Genomic DNA, 20,840 nt, shown 5'->3' with positions numbered 1-20,840 from the left:
CTTCAGGACCTTCCTATTCCTGATAGGACCACCCATGATGGCCAAGTTGAGGAGAGGTGCCAGACAAAATGTAGTCCAAAAATTCCCGAAGGTAGTGCAGGTGAAGGAAAACCAGCTGCAAAGGAAGAAAGGTGCAGCAACAAAGCAATGTTGATCATTGTGGTTAGTAACAAAACCTGACCTCCAATCCATCAAAATTGTGTGGACAATGACAGCACCTCAAGGTCACCAAGTTAAACAAAATCACACACAGGCTTCTACATGCCCAAACATTTGCAGGTTGGGTACTGGCCTGTTAAAACACAAAGATTGATGTCAGAAACTCACCACCAAGTAGATGGCATCCTTGATTCAAGGGATAGCCAACAACAGTAGGAATAGCTAGAAATCATAGAAACCCTACAGTACAGAAAGAGGCCATTCGGCCCATCGAGTCTGCATCGACAACAATCCCACCCTGGCCCTACCCCCATATCCCTACATATTTTACCCACTAATCCCTCTAACCTACACATCTCAGGACACTATGGGGCAATTTAAGCATGGCCAATCAACCTAACCCGCACATCTTTGGAATGTGGGAGGAAACCGGAGCACCCAGAGGAAACCCACGCAGACACGAGGAGAATGTGCAAACTCCACACAGACAGTGACCTAAGCCGGGAATTGAACCCAGGTCCCTGGAGCTGTGAAGCAGCAATGCTAACCACTGTGCTACCGTGCCGCCCCAGCCAGCACACAATCATTGGGAATGAAGACCCATCTTGACATCAAAGATGCCTTGCATCATGTTGTGTGGACTATCACCATGCTAAATTGGATGGATTCAGAACAGATCCTGCAACTCAAAACTGGGTATCCATGAGGCACTGTGGGCCATTAGAAGCAGCAGAATTGTAGCCCGCCACAATCTGTAACCTCTCAGTCTGGCATTCCCCTGACACAATCATTGTCATCAAGACAAGGGACCAATAATTCTTGTTCAATGAGAAAAATAGGAGAACATGCCAGGAGCAGCATCAACCAGACCAAAAAATGATGTAATGACCTGGTGAAGTTACAAATGACTACCAACACCCTAAACAGCGCTCTCTACAGCGAGCTACTTCTGCTAAGTGAATCCACAACCAACTGATCAGATAACTGTTCTGCAGTTCTCCCACATCCCCACCCGCAATGATGGTGGAGTCCAGCACTCGAGTGCAAAAAAGCAGGCTGAAGCATTTGCAACTATTATCAGCCATAACAGCCAAGCAGATGATCCATCATGGCACCCTTCTGAGATCCACACCATCATAGATGCTAGCCTTGAGCCAATTAATTTACTCAACATGATATCAAGAACCAGCTGAGTGCACCGCACACATCAAAGGCTGTGGGTCCCAATAACATTGTGGCTGCAATGAAGACTGGTATTCCAAACTCGCCATGCCTCCAGTCAAGCTGTTCCAGCACAGCTACAACACAGGAATTCAATAATGTGGAAAATAACCTGTCCACAAAAAGCAGGACAAATGCACTCCAGCTAATTACCACTCCATCAAGCATCAAATGGAGGTAAGGGGTCTTAGACAGTGCTACTAAGTGACACCTACTCAACAACGCTCAGCTTGGGTTCAATCAGGAACACATGGTTCTAGGCTTCATTCCAGCTTGGTTCAAACATGGACAGAGGAGCTGAATTCCAGAAGTTCCTCGGAATAGCAAAAGGTAAAAGTGGCTGGAGTCATACCTAGTACAAATAAAGGAGGTTCTGACTGTTGATGGCCAATCATCATTTTTGCAGAAGTTCTTCAGAGTCGTGTCCAGGGTCCAACTCTCTTCAGCTTCTTCATCAGTGCCCTTCCCTCCAAGATAGGGTCAGAAGTGATAGTTTTATTTTGCTGCAAGTAATTCACCTCCCATCTCCCCAGATCCTGTCCACCATCAACAAAGCATAAATCAGGAATGTAATGGAATACTCCCTGCTTGCCTGCATCAGTGCAGTTCCAAGAACAGAAGCTTGATAACATCTGGGACATACCATCTGATCAGCACCCCATCCGCTATCTTAAACGTTCATTCCCTCCACCAGTCTCCACCATCTACAGGATGCACTGGATTTCTTTGACAGTATCTTTCAAACCAGCAACCTCTACCACTTACAGCAAATGCAACAGACACATGGGATCACCACCCTCCAAGTCACATACCATTTATTCAATGCCACTGGGTCAAAATCCTTGTTCTCCCTTCCCATCAGCACTGTGGGTGTGGTGTTCCTACACCAGATGGACTGCAGACGCTCAAATATGCAGTTCCACAACTTCTTCTCAAGGGCAATTAGGAGTATGCCTAATTAACTGGCCTCACCAGGGATGGCTTAATCCCATGAATGAATCAAAAAATTTAGATGAGAAAAAACAACTTTTAATTATTTATTGGTGCAATATAAATACGTGTCCCAAGGCATTTCACAGGAGCATTGTTAACAGAATATGACATGGAGCAATATAAAGTATTGGGGCAGGTGACCAAAAGCTTGGTCAAAGTATAAGGAGCACCTTAAAGGCAGAAAGGGTTAGAGGGTTTAGGAATGAAATTCCTAAGCTTCAGGCCTAGGTAGGTGATGGTACAGCCACCAATGGCGGAGCAATTAAAATCATGGATGTGAAAAAGGCCAGAATTTGAGAAATGCAGATACAAGGTTTGTGGGCTGGAAAGAGGAGAAAGCCATGGAGAGAATTGAAAATAAGGATAAGAGTTTTCAAATCTAGGAGTCACTTACCTGAAAGTCAATGTAGGACAACACGCACAGGGACTTGTACGAGTTAAGACATAGGCAGCGGTTTTGGATGGCCAAGTTTACAGACGACAGAACATGGGAGGCTGGCCAGGAGCGCTTGGGAATAGTTAGGTAACAAAAGCATGGGTGACAGTTCAACAGTAAATAAATTGAAGCAGGAGCGGAGTTGGACAATGCTACAAAGGTGGGAATGAGCAGTTTTAGCAATAGCACAGATATGCAATTGGAAGTACAAATTCTGAACAAATATGACAGCAGGGTTGCGAGTAGTCCAATTCAGCCTCAGACATTTGGCAGGGAGAGGAATGGAATTGGGGCTAAGGAATGGAGTTTGAAGCTGAAGCAGAGAACAGTGGCTTTAAGCTTCCCAATACTAAGTTTCAGAAAATTTCTGCCTGTCTGGTACGAAATGCCAGACAGTCTGACAATTTACGACAATGGAGGGAGTCAAAAGAGATGGCCGTGAGGTAGAGTTGATTGTCATCAACATCCCTGTGGAAACTGACACTGGGCCATAACTTTTCTGGAGTGACAATCAGTGTCAGATTGCCATTCCATATCCACATGGCTGCACTAAAATTCTAAATGCCTGTCTCAACCAATTTTCCGGACGGACAATACTATGAAGTAGGGGGAGGAGAAAGAGCAAGAATAGTTATGCTGAAATTAGAAGTACTTTTATTTGTTCAAATCCTTTCAGAGTAACTATTAATGTAACGCTGGCAGAACCATCCAAAGTTAGCAAATGTCACTGTGTGTAGTGGAGCTTTTCACCCTATTTTATAGTGGCCGTCTGGTTTTCAGCTGATCTGTCTGGTACCAGACATTTTACGTCCAGTACTTTTCTTTTGAACACAAGAACAACGTGTGTAATTGTGAAGCGTAGTCATATGTATTGGAAAGCGCAGTATTGCATCCAGTGTTGCAATGGAGATGAGGTTTGTCCAAGAAGTCTACAGGCCTTTAAATTCGACATGATTGTAGGTAGTTCTAGGGTTCCAATTCAGACGAATTGCTTCAGTGAATGTTTACATCATGTACAATGTATTTTTGTTTCTGTAAAAAAATTAAACTACTCAACCTATCAGCCTTTTCTTGAAATGGAAGTGAAAACTTGTACATGAAAGACTGATTTCAGTTTGACTAATTATTTTTGTTTGAACAATACTCAATTAATTCTATCCCTGTTAAGTTGCTACCAGGATTATAAACTAATTCATGCAATTGCAACGTTCATTTTAAATTTGAGATTGCGTGAACATGATCATTTTTGCATGTCTGCGTAAGGTTTGGTAGGGCAGTATCTAGTATTCTTACGTTAAGTCAGTCACCCTAGCTGAGGAGCAGCTTGTAGATGAGAAATAGGAGGGGATCAAGGAGAGATCCATTGATAATACCAGAGGTAAAAAAGGCTTGACAAACAATTTTAAGTCAGATTCAAACTATATTTAACTATACCTTTCCCTTTGTGTTTCTTCTGTTTTTGTTCACTCAATTTATCTAAAGGAAGATCATGCAAGTCTAGGTTGTATAAGTTCCGTGCCAGCACTTTGGTCAAGGTTTCCATTGTTGTTGCCCATTCAGTAATCAATTCTTCCCAGCATGTAAGCGATGCTAACACCACCAGCAATTCATCCCACAGTTCTCGGGAAACATATACATCCAAGTTTGCTTTGATCCAGGCTACTATTAGTGTCTAAATAGAAAGACAAAAAAGCCAGAAAATGAACAATGTATGCAGATCCCAATTGTAAACTAGTTTTTGTAGATAACTGTTTTTCTAATTAAAGGGGGTGTAAATGAATGTAAATTAAAAATTACACTTAGTGTTCATTTAATTTCCACATTATTAATTTGAGTAAAACATACAAGATAAAGTATAGGTGCATTAAAAATATCATCCTTGCGTATTTTTATTTCAATGTTCCATATTTATCTAGAAAACATATCAAAATGCTATTGCATGGGAAGCCATATAACACAAGTGGTCAAACTCACTGATACCATTGAGAAGTTCACAAGTGAAAACTAGCATTTTCCGATGGGAACGAAAAAATAAATAGACAAGAAAAGTTACATTAGCATTCTCAACTGAGCAGTTCATCTATTAGTCACTGCTTCAGAAAAAGGAAAATATGAAAAGGAAGAGAACAAAACAGAAAAAGAATTTCATGTTTAGTATGCATTTTAAAAAGAGAAAAACGAGGAAAGAGAAATGGAAAATAAACCAGGGAAGGACAAAAGAAAAGTTAAAGATACACATTTTCCCTTCCAATTTATGTAATGACCAATTTCAACAGCTGCTGTTCACACTTAATTTAATTTCATAATGCTTTAGGATTCAAAGCTTATTTTGCTTCCATAGGATATATGTTTTTGTTATTTTAAAGCATCTTTCCATGAGCAAGGGGAGATGATCTCTTACTAGGAAAAAGATTTCTATTTTTTGAAACTCTTCCAAAAGTGTTGCTAGGGAGCAGTTTCATTTACATTCTCTGGTTTTAAGACTACTAAAGTGCTATCGCCCATCGTGTCTTACATCCTTCTACCTCCTAAAGAAATCACTATTCCTGCCCACTCACTTTACTTGTCTATATCGTTTTGCAGTCTGTGTCCTCCTCACAATTTGCATTTCCACCCAGCTTTGTAGCATTAGCAAATGTAAATGTCTTACTCCCTGTCGCTTTGCCCATGTCATTCATATAGCTTGTAAATAACTAAGGTTCCAGCACAAATTCTTGCAGCACTTCACTTGTCACTGCCTGCCAACTTGAAAGTGCCCCATTTATCCTTACTCTGCTTGCTGTCCATTAACCAACCCTTTATCCATCCAACTCCATGAGCCCTTATCTTGTACATTACCCTTGTGTGACATCAAATGCCTTTTAGAAATCCACACCTACTTGTTCTCCTTTATCAACCCTAATAGTTGCACCCTCAAAAAACTCTAATTTGTTAAACAGGATTTGCCTTTTGTAGAACAATGTTGACTTGTTCCAACTCTACTATGTTTTTCAAAATGTATTATTAAAACTTCTTCAGTAATAGGTTCCAGCACTTTTCCAATGGCTGATGTTGGCTAACTGGGCTGTAGTTCAAAATTTTATCTCTCCCTCCTTGCTCGAGAGGTTATGCAACATATGTCAACTTCCAATCTGACGGGACTGCTCATGAATCAGGATGATACAAAGATATGTAGAGGGACAGGTAGTATTGAGGAAGCAAGGGGGCTGCAGAAGGATTTGGACAGGCTGGAAGAGTGGACAAAGAAGTGGCAGATGGAATACAATGTGGAAAAGTGTGAAGTTATGCACTTTGGAAAGAGGAATCGAGGCACAGACTATTTTCTCAAAGGGAAAATGCTTAGGAAATCAGAGGCACAAAGGGACTTAGGAGTCCTTGTTCAAAATTCTCTTAAGGTTAACTTGCAGGCTCAGTCGGCAGTTAGGGAGGCAAATGTTAGCATTCATGTCGAGGGGGGCTAGAATACAAGAGCAGGGATGTACTTCTGAGGCCATATAAGGCTCTGGTCAGACCCCATTTGGAGTATTGTGAGCAGTTTTAGGCCCCATACCCAAGGAAGGATATGCTGGCCTTGGAAAGAGTCCAGAGGAGGTTCACAAGAATGATCCCTGGAATGAAGAGCTTGTCGTATGAGGAATGGTTGAGGACTCTAGGTCTGTACTCGTTGGAGTTCAAAAGGATGAGGGGGGGATCTTATTGAAACTTACAGGATACTGCAAGGCCTGGATAGAGTGGACGTGGAGAGGATGTTTCCATTAGTAGGAAGAACCAGAATCAGAGGGCACAATCTCAGATTAAAGGGACGATCCTTTAGAACAGAGATGAGGAGGAATTTCTTCAGCCAGAGTAGTGAATATTTGGAACTGTTTGCCGCAGAAGGCTGTGGAGGCCAGGTCATTGAGTGTCTTTAAGACAGAGATAGATAGGTTCTTGATTAATAAGGGGATCAGAGGTTATGGGGATAAGGCAGGAGAATGGGGATGAGAAAAATATCAGCCATGACTGAATGGTGAAGCAGACTCAATGGGCCGAGTGGCCTAATTTTGCTCCTATGTCTTATGGTCTTATCAAAGGAATTTTGTAAAGTCATATCTAGTATATCCATCATCTCTGCAGCTATCCCTTTTAGAACCTAGGGTATAAGCCATCAGGAACAAGGGATCTGTCAGATTTTAATTCTTCAAATTTCTTCAATACCTTTTCTCTGTTGATATTAACTTTCTAAATTGCTGTCAATTTCTGGTAAGAAGCTGTGTCTTCCACTGTGAAGACAGGCACATGATATTCGTTCAATGCCTTTGCCATTCCCCTTGATAATTCCTCCTGCCTCTGCTTCTGAGGTACCAATGTTTATTTTAGATACTCTTTTCCTTTTATATAAAAAGCTCTTGCTACTGGTTTTTATATTTTGGGCAAGTTTACTTCCATATTCTATTTTTTCTTTTTTTAAAATCAAAATTTTGGTAGCCCTTTGCTAGTTTCTAAAACACTCCCACTCTTCAGACTTGCTACTATTTGTTGCAATAACGTAAGCCTCTTCTTTCAATCCAATACTACCATGAACTTCCTGAATGAGCCATGGATGGGTCTTCCTTGCTGAGTTTTTGCTCGATGTGGAGATGCCGGCGTTGGACTGGGGTAAGCACAGTAAGAAGTCTCACAACACCAGGTTAAAGTCCAACAGGTTTATTTGGTAGCAAATACCATAAGCTTTCGGAGCTTGCTGCTCCTTCGTCAGATGGAGTGGTCTCTGTTCTCCAACAGTGCACAGACACAGAAATCAAGTTACAGAATACTAATTAGAATGCAAATCTCTACAGCCAGCCAGGTCTTAAAAGGTACAGGTAATGTGGTTGGAGGGAACATTAAACACAGGTTAAAGAGATGTGTATTGTCTCCAGACAGAACAGCTGGTTAGATTATTAATAATCTCACCAGCTGTTCTGTCTGGAGACAATACACATCTCTTTAACCTGTGTTTAATGTTCCCTCCAACCACATTATCTGTACCTTTTAAGACCTGGCTGGCTGTAGAGATTTGCATTCTAACAGACTACGCTGAGAGACTTTGCCGTCGCACCTCGCTCACCCTCCTCAACACATGAGGACGGCCTAAACCGGGATGTTGGATTTATGTCACATTATCAGTAACCCCCACAGCTCGCCCCTGATCTTGCATAATCTCACCAGCTGTTCTGTCTGGAGACAATACACATCTCTTTAACCTGTGTTTAATGTTCCCTCCAACCACATTATCTGTACCTTTTAAGACCTGGCTGGCTGTAGAGATTTGCATTCTAATTAGTATTCTGTAACTTGATTTCTGTGTCTGTGCACTGTTGAAGAACAGAGACCACTCCATCTGACGAAGGAGCAACAAGCTCCGAAAGCATATTGTATTTGCTACCAAATAAACCTGTTGGACTTTAACCTGGTGTTGTGAGACTTCTTACTGAGTTTTTGCTTGCCATGGTGTGTATTTTTACCGAATATTTTAATTGTTTCTTTAAATGTTTCCCACTGTTCATTTATCTCCATAACTTTTAATCTATTTAGCCAGTTCTCCCCTCATTACTATGCAATTAGCTTTAAGTTTAAGAACATGGAAGCAGGAGGCCATTCTGCCCATTGAGCCTGTTCTGCCATGGCTAATCATCCATTTAATTGCCTTTTCCCCCCACACTATCCCTATATCCTTTTATCCAATGGTATTTAGAAATCTCTATTATAAACATACTCAATGACTGAGTTTCCACAGCCCTCGGAGGCAGACAATTCTAAGGAGTCCCCTTCCACTCTAAATTTCTCTCTAGCCCAGAAATGATGTGCTGAACCTTGGCAATCATGCTTTTGGTGGCAGAGAATGTGTAACCCCTTGCATTCTGGAGAGAAAACGCTGCAGATCTTTAAAAAAATAAATAAAAGGGCTAATATTTACCATTGGCAGGGATGAGAAAATTGGCAGGAGCAGATTGGTTATCCATTATACACCCCACCTAATTTTCCATTTTATTGATCTACTACCACTAATTTTGTGAATTAACTCCAAAACCTCCATATCCTAGGGCATGGTCTCAGATTAATTCTTTCAAAAGCAATTAGAGATGAGCTGTTGCTTTCATGCTGCAAGTCCAGACCAATTTATTCCCAAAGGGAAGGCACTTCCTGTCACTGAATTAATCTGTTTACCAACACAACTATCTCAATTGACAAGCAAAGTACGATTCCTTACTTCAATTCAAATTATTGCAAATATTAAAAAATCCCAATTATTAAACACAGGACATTTCAAAGTAGAAAAGTGATCTAGATACAAGCTTTACCCGAAAGAGTGGAGTAGCAAGTCTCCCTGCTAACACAGAATTTTTCCTCCCTTGAGATAATGGTGGTGCTTGCAGAGGTCGCTTCATAACAGATTCTGTAATTCTCAACATGATCAACAACAGCTGCTCCCTGCAAGAAAAAGAAAGTAGGAGGTATTGATGTTCTATACCATGACACCCAAGGTTCAAATTTCGCCATGAAGCTGGTTTTTAGGTTCTTGATTTAGTCAAGATTTAACAATAAAAACAATTAAGTTACTATACCTTGTCATATGATTTATAAGCCAAACATATTTCTCTAGTGTCTCCAAGTTGGTATCAGGTTTTTAGTACAATACCATCAAATTTCATTCCCTTTCAGTTGCACAAAATCTCATTGAAGATGGTCTCCTGTTTGGGGAGTATTATAATTCCTCCAACTGTTAAACTGGAGTCAACACTGTTCAGAATCTAAATGTGCTCCAATACATTACATCATCATGATTTATATTTGAGCCACTCTACCTAGTGGCAGTATAAAACTAACAGCAGAACTATACATAGGAACTTAGGTAATAGGAGCAGGAGTAGGCCATTCATTGCCTCGAGCCTGCTCCATCATTCAATTAGGCCATGGCTGATCTTCTACCTCGGTGAATTTTTCCGCACTATCCTCATACCCCTTCATGCCTTTACTATCTAGAAATCTATCAATCATTTTCTTGAACATACTCAATAACTGAGCCTCCAAAGCTTTGAGTTAATAGAATCCCAAAATTCACCACTCAGAAGAAATTCCTCCTCATCTCACACACCCTCCCCAGCCAGCTGAGACATCCTTTCTGCAACTACCTTGTTGAATCCTGTAAGAGTTTTGTATGTTTCAAAGATAACTTATTCTTCTAAACTAATGGTCTCCCATCTTTTTAAGTACAAGGTCACTTTTAGTATCAAAATGCAACACGAGATCTACTTAAAAATTCAACTTTACTAAAACAGTAATTGATAATTGATCTGTTTGGCCACATTATGCATCCACCTTCCATGACCATCAAGTCCTGAAATGGGACTTGGACCCAGAGTTTCTGGCTCACAATAGGGATGCTACCAATGCACCACAAGACTTCTCTTCCCACTCACTTAGGTTGTCTAAATCCTTTTGAATCCATTTTGCATCCTTTCAACTCACTTTCCCACCAACTTTGTCATCAGCTAACTTGGAAATATTACATTAGGACCCACAACCAAATCATTGATTTAGATTTGGAGTAGCTCAGGTTCAAGTACTGATCCTTGTGGCAGCCAACTAGTCACAGCCTTCCAATCTAAGAATGACCCGTTTATTGCTACTTTTGGTTTTCTGTCTGTTAACCAATTCTCAATCCATGCCACCATATCGCCCCAAACACAAGCATTCCATTTTGTTCACTAACCACTTGCTTAGGACCTTATCAAAAGCCTTCTGAAAATCAAAAACCACTATATCCACTAGTTTCCCCATATATATTCTATAAGCTACATCCACAAAAGACTCCCATCAGATTTGTTAAACATGATTACCTTTCATAAATCCATGTTGACCCTAAACAATCTGACCATTATTTTCTCAGTGCCCAATTATCACATCCTTTAGAATAGATTCTAGCATTTTCCTGCATCCGACGTCAGGTTAGCACTTCCGTGGTTCCCTGTTTGCTCTCTTGGTTCTTGCTTAAACAGTGGGGTTACATTTGCTACCTTCTTATCTGCAGGAACCATTCAAGGATCTATAGAATTTTGGAAATAACCACCAATGCATCCATGATCTCTATAGCCACCGCTATTCTTGGATATAGGTCATCAGGTGTCAGTGATTTATCAACTTTGTCCTTTTAATTTCTGTAATAATACGTTTTCACTCAATTTCTTTATGTTCCTCATTTCCAACAGTCCTTCGGTTCTCTATTATTTTGGGAAGTTTGCATCTTCTTCAATGTAGACAGACGCAAAGTATTTGTTTAGTTTCTCTGCCATTTCCTCATTCCCCCGTAAAAATTCTCCGGTGTCTTCTTATAATAGGCCTACATCTGTCTTTGTTAATCTTTTCCTTTACACATACCTGTGGAGGCTTTTGCGGTCTGCTTTGATGTCTCTCAACAGTTTACTCTCATTTTCTATTTTTGCTTTCTTTATTATGGTTTCTTTGTCCTCTTTTGCTGGATTTTAGAAAACTCCCAATCCTCGGGATTACTACTTTTTTGGCAGTTTTAAAAGCCTCTTCCCTTTGATCTAATACAATCTTTAACTTCTCTTGTTAACCACAGTTGGATCACATTTCCTGTTTGATTTTTGTGCCCCAAAAGAATGTACATTTGTTGTAAACCATGTATTAATTCTTTAATGCTAGCTATTGCCTGTCTACGGTCATCTTATGTAGTTTCCCAAACTACCACAGCCAACTTGCACCTCATATCGTCGTTTTTGTTTAGATTTAAGACTCAAGTTTCAAATTGAACGACCTCGCTTTCAAATTTCATGTAAAATTCTACCATATTTTGGTCACTCTTCCCAAAAGGCTTCCTAAAAGTAGGGGATGTCATTGAAAAAGGAAATTAGAGATGCCTAAAACAAGGCAACCTAAATAATCATGGGTGATTTCAATCTACATATAGACCGGGCAAACCAAATTAGCAATAATACTGTGGCGGATGAAATCCTGGAGTGTTTACAAGACCAGTACACTGAGAAATTAACTAGGGAACAGGCAATCCTACATTTGACATTGTGCAATGGGAAGGGGTTAATTAGTAATCTTATTGCGCGGGGTCCTTTTGGGAACAGTGACCTTATTATATTCTCATTAGGATGGAAAGTGATGTAATCCAATCCAAAACTAGGATCCCTAAATCTAAGCAAAGGAAACTACAAAAATATGGGGGCTGAGTTAGCCAAGATAGATTGGGGAACTTCATTAGAAGGAATGATGGTGAATAGACAATGGCTAATATTTAAGGAGCAAATGCTTGTACCACTACTGTTGTACATTCCTTACTGGCACAAAAACAGAACCAGAAAAGTGGCTCAATCACGGACAACAAAAGAAATTAAGGATAGTTTTAGATCCAAAGAAGAAGCATATAAAGTTGCCTGAAAAAGTGGTAATCCTGAGAACTGGGAGTATCTAGAATTCAGCAAAGGAGGTCCAAGAGATTTATTGAGAGGGGAAAAATAAGAGTATGAGAGTAAACTAGCAAGCCGCCTGTAAAAGCTCTTAGACAGATTTTTAAAAAATTAGTGAAGACAAATGTACGTCTTTTAATGGTCCGAAACTGGAGAATTTATAATACAGGACAAGGAGATGGCAAAGCAATTAAACAACTACTTTACTTCAGTCTTCACAGAGGAAGATACAAATAACTTCTCAGAAATGCCACGCAATAAAGGGTTTGGTGAGGAGGAATTGAGGGAAATTAGTATTACTAAAAAAAGAGCACTGGAGAAATTAATGGATCTGAAAGCCAATAAATCCCCATGGCCTGATCATCCATATCCCAGAGTACTAAAGGAAGTGGCCATGGAGATAGTGGATGTGTTTGTTGATTTGTTATTTTCCAACATTCTATAGAATCTGGAACAGTCGAAGCAGATTGGGGGTAACCCCACTATTTGAAAAAGGAGGGAGGGAGGGAGAAAACAAGGAAGTACAGACCAGTTTTTGGTGGTGGTTGGAGGAGAGGGGGGCGTAAAGGTCCCAACTTGGTCATAATTATAGTCATTATGATTTTTATGCTGTAGACTGCAAAACACAATGCCAAAACTGTGAAAGAATGTATAGCGACACACTACTTTCACCCAATTTATTTCAGCTGCGAACTTTATAGGATTTGGTCATGCACAATTCAGAACATAGGAATTGTTGGATGAAAAATCCCAAGATCCATCTAGTTTGTGTTCTACCATTCAGGTAGTCAAAAATACAATAACTGAGCTGTTGACTGATCAGAGAAATCAATCTTCATCTATTAGTCAACAACAAATCCAGACGCAAGCGAAGAAAACCTTTGCTAGTGAAAAGCTATGGGAGCCACAAGCATAAGGACACCTGCTACACTTAGCACATTCCATATCTCAAATTATTTAAATTGCAATCCAAAACATTTTCCAAAACAAGGTTTAGAAAAATTAATCACATTTTTGCTGGATAATTATGAAAAATGCTCATCATACCAGGTCTTCTTATTCATTGCCGTGTGGACAACCATGTATCTGTAGATGTTGAGAACACGCTTACACATATCTACATGCTCATCCAAGAGAGTTCCAATTTCATTGGCAGGTTCTAGCAGCAATATATTTGCTGAGTTAGTTATAAAAACCTGCAATTATAACGCAACACAATTATATGAAGAAATGCAAAACAAATTATAGTTAGCAATGGATGAGGACAACATAGAACACAAGTCACAGTTGAGAAAACTACATTTCGAAGATTAAATTTAGAAGCACCCATCTACTTCTCAATGCTAAAGCAAATCTTTGAATAGTAACCAACTTCAGGAAGTAGCACTTTGCACAATTGATTCAGCAACAAAAAAAAGTGCACCTGAAGTGATGCCTGAACACCCGCACACACATTCCTCTCTTCTTCCTCCATTTCAGGAACTTTGTTCATTGCATTCTGGTAGGATGAATTTCTTGTCCAGCTAAGATTTCTTACATGACCTGGTGCCTTAGTCATTTTATCCTACAGAATAAACAAAATAGAAGAAACATTTGGTGAAACAAGTCTATTTTGCCAATTCTAAGAAATGTGTTGTCTTGAGCAAAATATTGCCGATGCTGTAAATCTAAAATAAAAGCAGAAAAAGCTGGCAGTAATCAGCAGGTCAGGCAGCATCTGTGGAGAGAGAAACAGAGCTAACATTTCAGAGTTCTGTGACCTGAACTGATGAATGGGACTTCAACTCAATACTTTGTGGCTCAGAAGCAAGAGTACTGCCCAACTGAGGCACGGCAGCCACATATAAGACTTCTTTCAAAAATCAGAAAAAATACTTGATAAATCTATGAAACAAGTTAATATCTGAATGACAGAAATTTAGTATTTTTTTTTAAAAAACAAGCACAAAAGTTAACTTTGTCCAATTGGAAAATGAATCGATTCTGGTACTCAACTTATCTAATTTAGCATAAATTTCGGATTAAGCTTGAAAACTCGCCTCTTTGTACCGTTAATATACCACATCAGATATCAAGCCATGAAAGTGGTGATGCTTAAATAGTTAAACCTTTAAAAACCAGAAGTCTGGATTGCTGACATGCAGTTCAATAAAAATATGGAACTGGACACCATACTATCCTTCCCAATCACTACTACAGAAATATACGAGCATGCTTTGTACTCAATGCCTGATGCAACTTCAACTTTTTCCTTTTATAATCTGAATATCCCTTAATTCACTTCTAAGAAACTAAATAAAAAAGATACCTATTTTGAGGAAAGGATTTCTGTTTGAAAATGTTCCACAATAATTGACGCGCTGTAGATCCTAATTCTTGGTATGTAATCAAGAGTTATGACTGATCCAGTCTGCATATTATTCATATTGGTGCAGATTTTTGTAGCAGCAATGTCAGTGAACTGCAGTGTTTGCGTCGTCACTTCTTTGAGCTAATAGCAACTTTTGGAGTCTGTGCATGTGCAATCAGACTCAGACCTTCTTGTTAGTGACTCTATGCGACTCCAAAGAATGACTGAAGAACTGTCAGGCTGCAATCAATTAGGAATTACTGAACTGATGAGAACATGCCCTTTTATTCTATTAATCTCACTGCAAAAGTGCTTGAAAACATAATATCTGTTGGATAAAGTGCAAGTAGGTTTTAATTCATAATTACTATTAAAGAACCTTTCTGACAAATTTTATAATTGGGGAATTAAATTTATCTGTAATAAAACATTCCACATTTTAAAAAACATTAAAAAAGTTAATGATAGTTCAGCTTCTGACATAAATCCATTTATTATACTTTGCTCTGTAAAATTTAATTAAAAGTGAAGATAAATTAGTGCTTTATACTTCCTGGTTTGCTGTCTGAGAATTTTTCAGACAGCAAGCATTTGGATGCCACCATTTTTCAGACAGCAGACATTTAGCTGCCACCTGGCCTAATGACAACCCTGTTGTTAAATGCCTTCAAATCCCGTTCACTTGGCACCAGATTCAAATCAGAAACGAAAGAAGAAAACCAAACTACACAGACTGCTAGGTCTTTATGGGCAGTTTTCTTGGAGGCCAGTGAGTGCTGTTGCTTCACTGGTGATTACCAATTTGGGCCACTGTTATTATCGTTACACTATTCTGCACCATTTCAAAGAACAGGGGGAGTTACTCCTGGTATCCAGACCAATATTCATCCCTCAAATCAGCATTATTACAATAATATCCTGTAGAAGAGTCAGATTTGAAATGTTACCTCTATTTGTCTCTCTACAGATGCTGCCAGACCTGCTGAGTTTATCCAGCATTTTCTGTTTTCATTTCTGATTTCCAGTTTCTGCATTATTTTGCTTATTAAAATAATAGGTTATCTGGTCATCACATTTCTGTTTCCGGGAGCTTGCAAAATGATTGTATTTCACACAACAGTGACTACAATGCGGAAGTACTTAATTGGCTGTAAAGCACTTTGGGATGTTCTGAAGCCATAAAAAGTGTTACATAAATGCACATCTCACTTGAGCCTGATTATTCTAGAAACATTAGAATGGTTCACAAAACAAACACATCCAATTTTATTCAAAAGGCAGCAAGACAATCGATTTGCAGCAAAATTAAAGACTTTTCCTTTAGGCAAATTAACAATTAAACATTTATATATGGCGTGCATTCTTACGTTTTATCACACTTTAAAAATGGACCTCTAATTTTAACAAGTACCTCCTCTTGTTCATTTTTTTCCAGTGGATAAGAACCACCATGCTCTCCAGCACTGACTAAATTTATGACACTTGTTGAAGGGGAATAACCCAAGTCTTCAGCTTCTTTCATAAATACAGGCTTTTCCTCTTGTTGAATCCATTCCTGGTAAACTTTAACAACTCTTCTCATGGCTGCAGCTTCACAGATAGGCAGCAGAAAAGCCTGAGAAACACAAAGATATGGTCCTTGTTAGTGTAATAAATAGCAATGAATTAAAATTACATTTTTACTACTTCTGAAGCAGTTACAGATGGCATTATGCTCAGATGTTCCAAAAACCTTAAATGGTAGAAATGTTTGCTCTTTAGCTCCTATCATCTTGGTTAATCTGGTTTCAAACAATTCTAGACTTTTTGACTCTGCTATCTGTACAATTGGGAGGAGCTTTAAAGTTTCATTTGACCATTGGAGAAGTTACTTCTTCTGCAAGCTATATTTTAAGCAGATGAAACTGTGGCTGCACTAAATGTACATATCATTATCCCTCATTCTCAGTGAACTTACATCCTCAGAAATTTCACATGGTGTAATTGATAAAATCTGCACAATATAATAGTTCACAGAATCCCTACAGTGCAGAAGGAGGCCAATCTGCACTGACTCTCTAACCAAGTATCTCACCCAACCCCTATCCCCATAACCCCACATTTGCCATGGCTAACCCATCTAACCTACATATCTTGGGACACTTAGGGACAATTTACAATGACCAATCCACCTAACCTGGAGATCTTTCGACTGTGGGAGGAAACCGGAGCAGCCAGACAAAACCCACGCAAACACATTCTTCCCGACCATCACCCAAGGCCAGAATTGAAGCTGGGTCCCTGATGCTGTGAGGCAGCAGTGCTAACCACTGTGCCACGTACTGTTCATCATAAAAAAAGGACATAAAAAAAATTAGCTAAAATTAAGCCAACTTTATAATGGAGGCATTACTCCAGAACCCGTCAAGAATGAGGCATACTACACTTCATGCTAAACTGCAGAAAAACTTATAAATAATTTAATATGGGAAGTATTATTAGCTGAAATTAACAAAAACTGTACGAAGTAGCCTAAACATGGAGTATTGATGAAAAGAGACATGCTGTTGAAGCTTTTCATTTTGCACATATCAAGACGGATTCGTCAAAGGGAATAACAATTTATACTTTATGAGGGTGCTGATTGGTTGGTGAGTGGACTGCATGGAGAATGCCCAAGCATTTACTGTGATGCTTTTTGTCTAAATTCAAAAAAGGCAGGTCAAGCCTTGATTGGTCACAGTATTGCAATGGAATACAGCAGGGAATCGCTGACCCCAAGCTTATGTTCAGTTGAAAAAGGTGCAATGCATGGACGTGTTCTTCCTGTTTGAAAAATGTGTATATACAGCTTCCAGCATACACAAGTAAGCCACACTGCAAGCCCAACTGATAATCTTAAATTGGTTGTTAGTGTAATTCTTAGCAATCAGTATTGTTTGGTAAGTGTTGTTCAATCAGGGAATCATATCTAAATGTTGGATGCTATGTTCTGAGTACAATCAACACCTCACCTATTGCAAACAACCAAAGAGACCATAGAAGCCACAAAGGACTACAGCACAGAAAGAAGCCATTCAGCCTATTGCGTTTGTGCCGGCTGAAAGCCACCCATTCTCATCGAACCTTCCACCACTCAGTCCACTGCAGGTTACAGTGCTTCAGGTGTGGATCCAGATACCTTTTAAATGAGTTGAGGTTTTCTGCCTCAACCACCAGTCCAAACAACGATGTCCAGACACCCACCATCCTTTGGGTGAAAAAGTTTTTCATAATATTCCCTCCAATCCTTCTACTGATCACCTTAAATCTGTGCCCCCAACAATTTATCCCTCAGCTAGGGAAAATGTGTGTACTCTATCTCGGCCCCTATAAATTTGTACACCTCACCCCTCAGCATTCTTTGCTCTCAAGGAAAATAACCCTAGCCAACCTAAACTTGCCTCACAGCTGCAATTTTCCAGCCTTGGCAACATTCTTGTAAACCTTTTCTGTACTCCCTCCAGAGCAATTATGTCTTTCCTGTGATGTGGTAACGAAGACTGTACACAAAACTCGAGCTGTGGCCTAAGCAGCGCTTTATTCGGTTCCAGCATTACTTACCTGGTTTTGTATTTTTATACCTCGTGCAATATAGGAAAGCATTCTATACGCTTTCTTTACCAGCTTATCCACCTGTCCTGTCACCTTCAGGGACCTGTGAACATGCATTCCAATGTATCTTACACAACCTCTCTCGTTATTTTCCTGTTTATTGAGTGTTCCTTTGTTTTGTTTGCCCTCCCCAAATGCATTACTTCACACTTCTTTGAATTGAATTCCATTTGCCATTTTTCCACCCATTCAACCAAAGCATTAATATAATTCTGGAGTCCATAGATATCCTCTTCACTGTCAACTACACGAGCTGATTTTTGTGTCCTCTGCAAATTTCCTAGTCATGCGCCCCCCCCATTGAAGTCCAAATCATTAACATATATCACAAACAGCAAGGGACCCAACACTGGGCCCTGTGGAAGACCATTGGAAATCACTTTCCATTCACTGAAACATCTGCCGATCATTACCCTTTCTTTCCTGTCACCGAGCTAATTTCGGATCCAACTCGCCATATTCCACTGTATTGCATGGGCTTTTGCTTTTCTGACCAGTCTGCCATGTGGGACCTTGGTAAATGTTTTACTGAAATCCATGTAAACAATATCGACCACATATTACCCACCAGTCATTGGGATGCTTAAATTTGAGATTATCATTCAGGTTCACAGATCAGCTCACTTACATCTGCTAGAAGCAACATATATTCACTCATAGGGTACTGTCCTTTTCAAACGGGAAGAACATGTGCATGCATTGCGCATTTTTCAACTGAACAAAAGCTTTGGGGGACAGCTACTCTCTGGTCCATTCTGCATGGCGATGCCTTGGCTAGAGTCGACCTGCATAGTTTGAATTTTCACAAAAGGCTCAGCAGTTAACTATTTTCTGGGCATTCTCCACTGCAACGCCTCTACCGATCAGAGTCCACTTGCCAACCAATCAGCACCTCTTCTTATGCAGTATGACTTGTTGTTCCTTTTGAGATTTGGTATTCTTGCAAATCTGTCCTGATGTGTTCAGCATATCTCAAGTTCTGCACCACCAAGTGACTATTTGAATATTAAAAATTACCTGTCGAAAAACCTCTGTAATAAAATTCACATTCTCTCTTGAGGAGTAGAAAACTTTGCGGACTATTTCCATATCTGTCAGATGCTCTTCATCAACACTACACAGACTAGATGAACTGGGCTCTCGCTCAGTTAAGGTGCTAGTGTTTGAATGGGATTGTTCCAGCTCCACATTGCCGTCCCCAGAGTCCACACGGCAGGAGCCCTCTTCACGGGCAGCCAAACCAGCAGCTGCTCTCTAGAGAAAGAAAATGATCTCCTTTAAAGAAAACCTGTTGTATTAGAAATCAAAAATCTAAAACCAATTCAAGAGAGTCAATTTTAATTAATTAAAGGAATTAGCCTTCTTATGTTTACTCACCTGAATATTCTTTGGCACATTTTCACCTTCAACTCCAGGAATCTGAAGTCCTGGATTAGTTTTTGGTTCAAACCAGAAAGATACCAACCATCGGATGACAGAGACACGAGCAGACAAGAATGTGTCTTTAGTAGAATATGTTGTTTCATTAGTCTCTGGATCTTTTTTTGTCATAATATAACAGGGCTTTGATCTTAATTGTGGGACATCTATATACAGGAAATTAAATAACAATTTTACTGAAATAATTGGAAAAGCCTAAAACGACAATACATTTACATGTTTTTTACTATTATTTTCCTCTGTTCAGAGGTGAACAATAAGAATAGGAGTAGGCCAATCAGCCCTTCGAGCACATTCCACCATTCATATTAGACCATGACTGATTTGTACCACAACTACATTTACCCACCTTTGTTCCATCTCCCTTTACAACTTTACCCAGCAAAAACTTATTATTAAAAAATTCAATTGATCCAGCATGAACAAAGCAAGGGAACGTTCCAGATTTTCATTAGTCAACATGGAAATGTGCTTTTTGACAAAAAAAATCAAATCTCTGCTTTACTTGAACAAATACCTGAAATTTCACAAATACCTGAAGTTTCAAACAACTAGAAAATGATCAAGAAATTGTTGTTCCAACTCCAATTACAATGATGTCAAAAACAGTGCAACATAATTGTCACACATTGTCGAAATGTCAACTTTTGCATAACAACTGCAGATATTGCTATTGAATTAAAAAGCAATAAGTTCAATATACTTTCACCAGTCATTCTGGGAATTCAGCAAATGAGCTACAAAATATCCATCTTCCTACATTTGTTCATTTTGTTTGCTCATGAAATGTTTTCACCCATTTGTTAGACTATTTGTCTGTAAACAATATATCTCAAAACTAATGGATGGACTTCAATGAAACTTGCTACAAAAATAGGATATGGTCCAAGGACCAGTTTTTACGAAAGAAATGGATTTGGATCCTGGACTTTTTTAACATTGAAAGATTGGGCAAATTGACATTTTTTTAGAATGTTGAGTTGTTTCATTTAGAATATCACTTGCTGCGGGGCAATTTGTCACAGTTGTTAAAATGAGCAGAATTTTCAGAGCCGCTAACTGCATGTGGATTGGCCTATAGCTTCATCAGCAAGATGGAATCTCTTAATAAAAAGATCCGTTTTTTCAATTTTGTAACTACAGAGCA

The 20,840-nt window shown here is 39.3% G+C and overlaps 1 protein-coding gene across 18 annotated transcripts in view; it reads right to left on the bottom strand.

The window, feature by feature from the left end:
• Positions 1-20,840, bottom strand: part of ralgapa1 (Ral GTPase activating protein catalytic subunit alpha 1) — a 244,010-nt gene that overhangs the window by 168,818 nt on the left and 54,352 nt on the right. For all 18 annotated transcript variants that reach the window (XR_013500019.1, XM_078233782.1, XM_078233789.1 and 15 more), the window contains 7 exons: positions 19,631-19,839; positions 19,271-19,507; positions 16,032-16,235; positions 13,694-13,834; positions 13,318-13,466; positions 9,133-9,262; positions 4,244-4,481 (listed from right to left, as the gene is read on the bottom strand). Coding sequence is in view for 17 of the 18 variants with exons in the window: in XM_078233782.1 (XP_078089908.1) it covers positions 4,244-4,481; positions 9,133-9,262; positions 13,318-13,466; positions 13,694-13,834; positions 16,032-16,235; positions 19,271-19,507; positions 19,631-19,839 (1,308 nt within the window). In the remaining variant the exon portion in view is untranslated. The remainder of the gene's footprint in view (positions 1-4,243; positions 4,482-9,132; positions 9,263-13,317; positions 13,467-13,693; positions 13,835-16,031; positions 16,236-19,270; positions 19,508-19,630; positions 19,840-20,840) is intronic.

The sequence above is a fragment of the Mustelus asterias genome, chromosome 18 (assembly GCF_964213995.1).
Source record: "Mustelus asterias chromosome 18, sMusAst1.hap1.1, whole genome shotgun sequence".
Lineage (NCBI taxonomy): Eukaryota > Metazoa > Chordata > Chondrichthyes > Carcharhiniformes > Triakidae > Mustelus > Mustelus asterias.
Note: the sequence above shows the minus strand (reverse complement) of the source record. Positions and strands in the feature narration are given on the sequence as shown.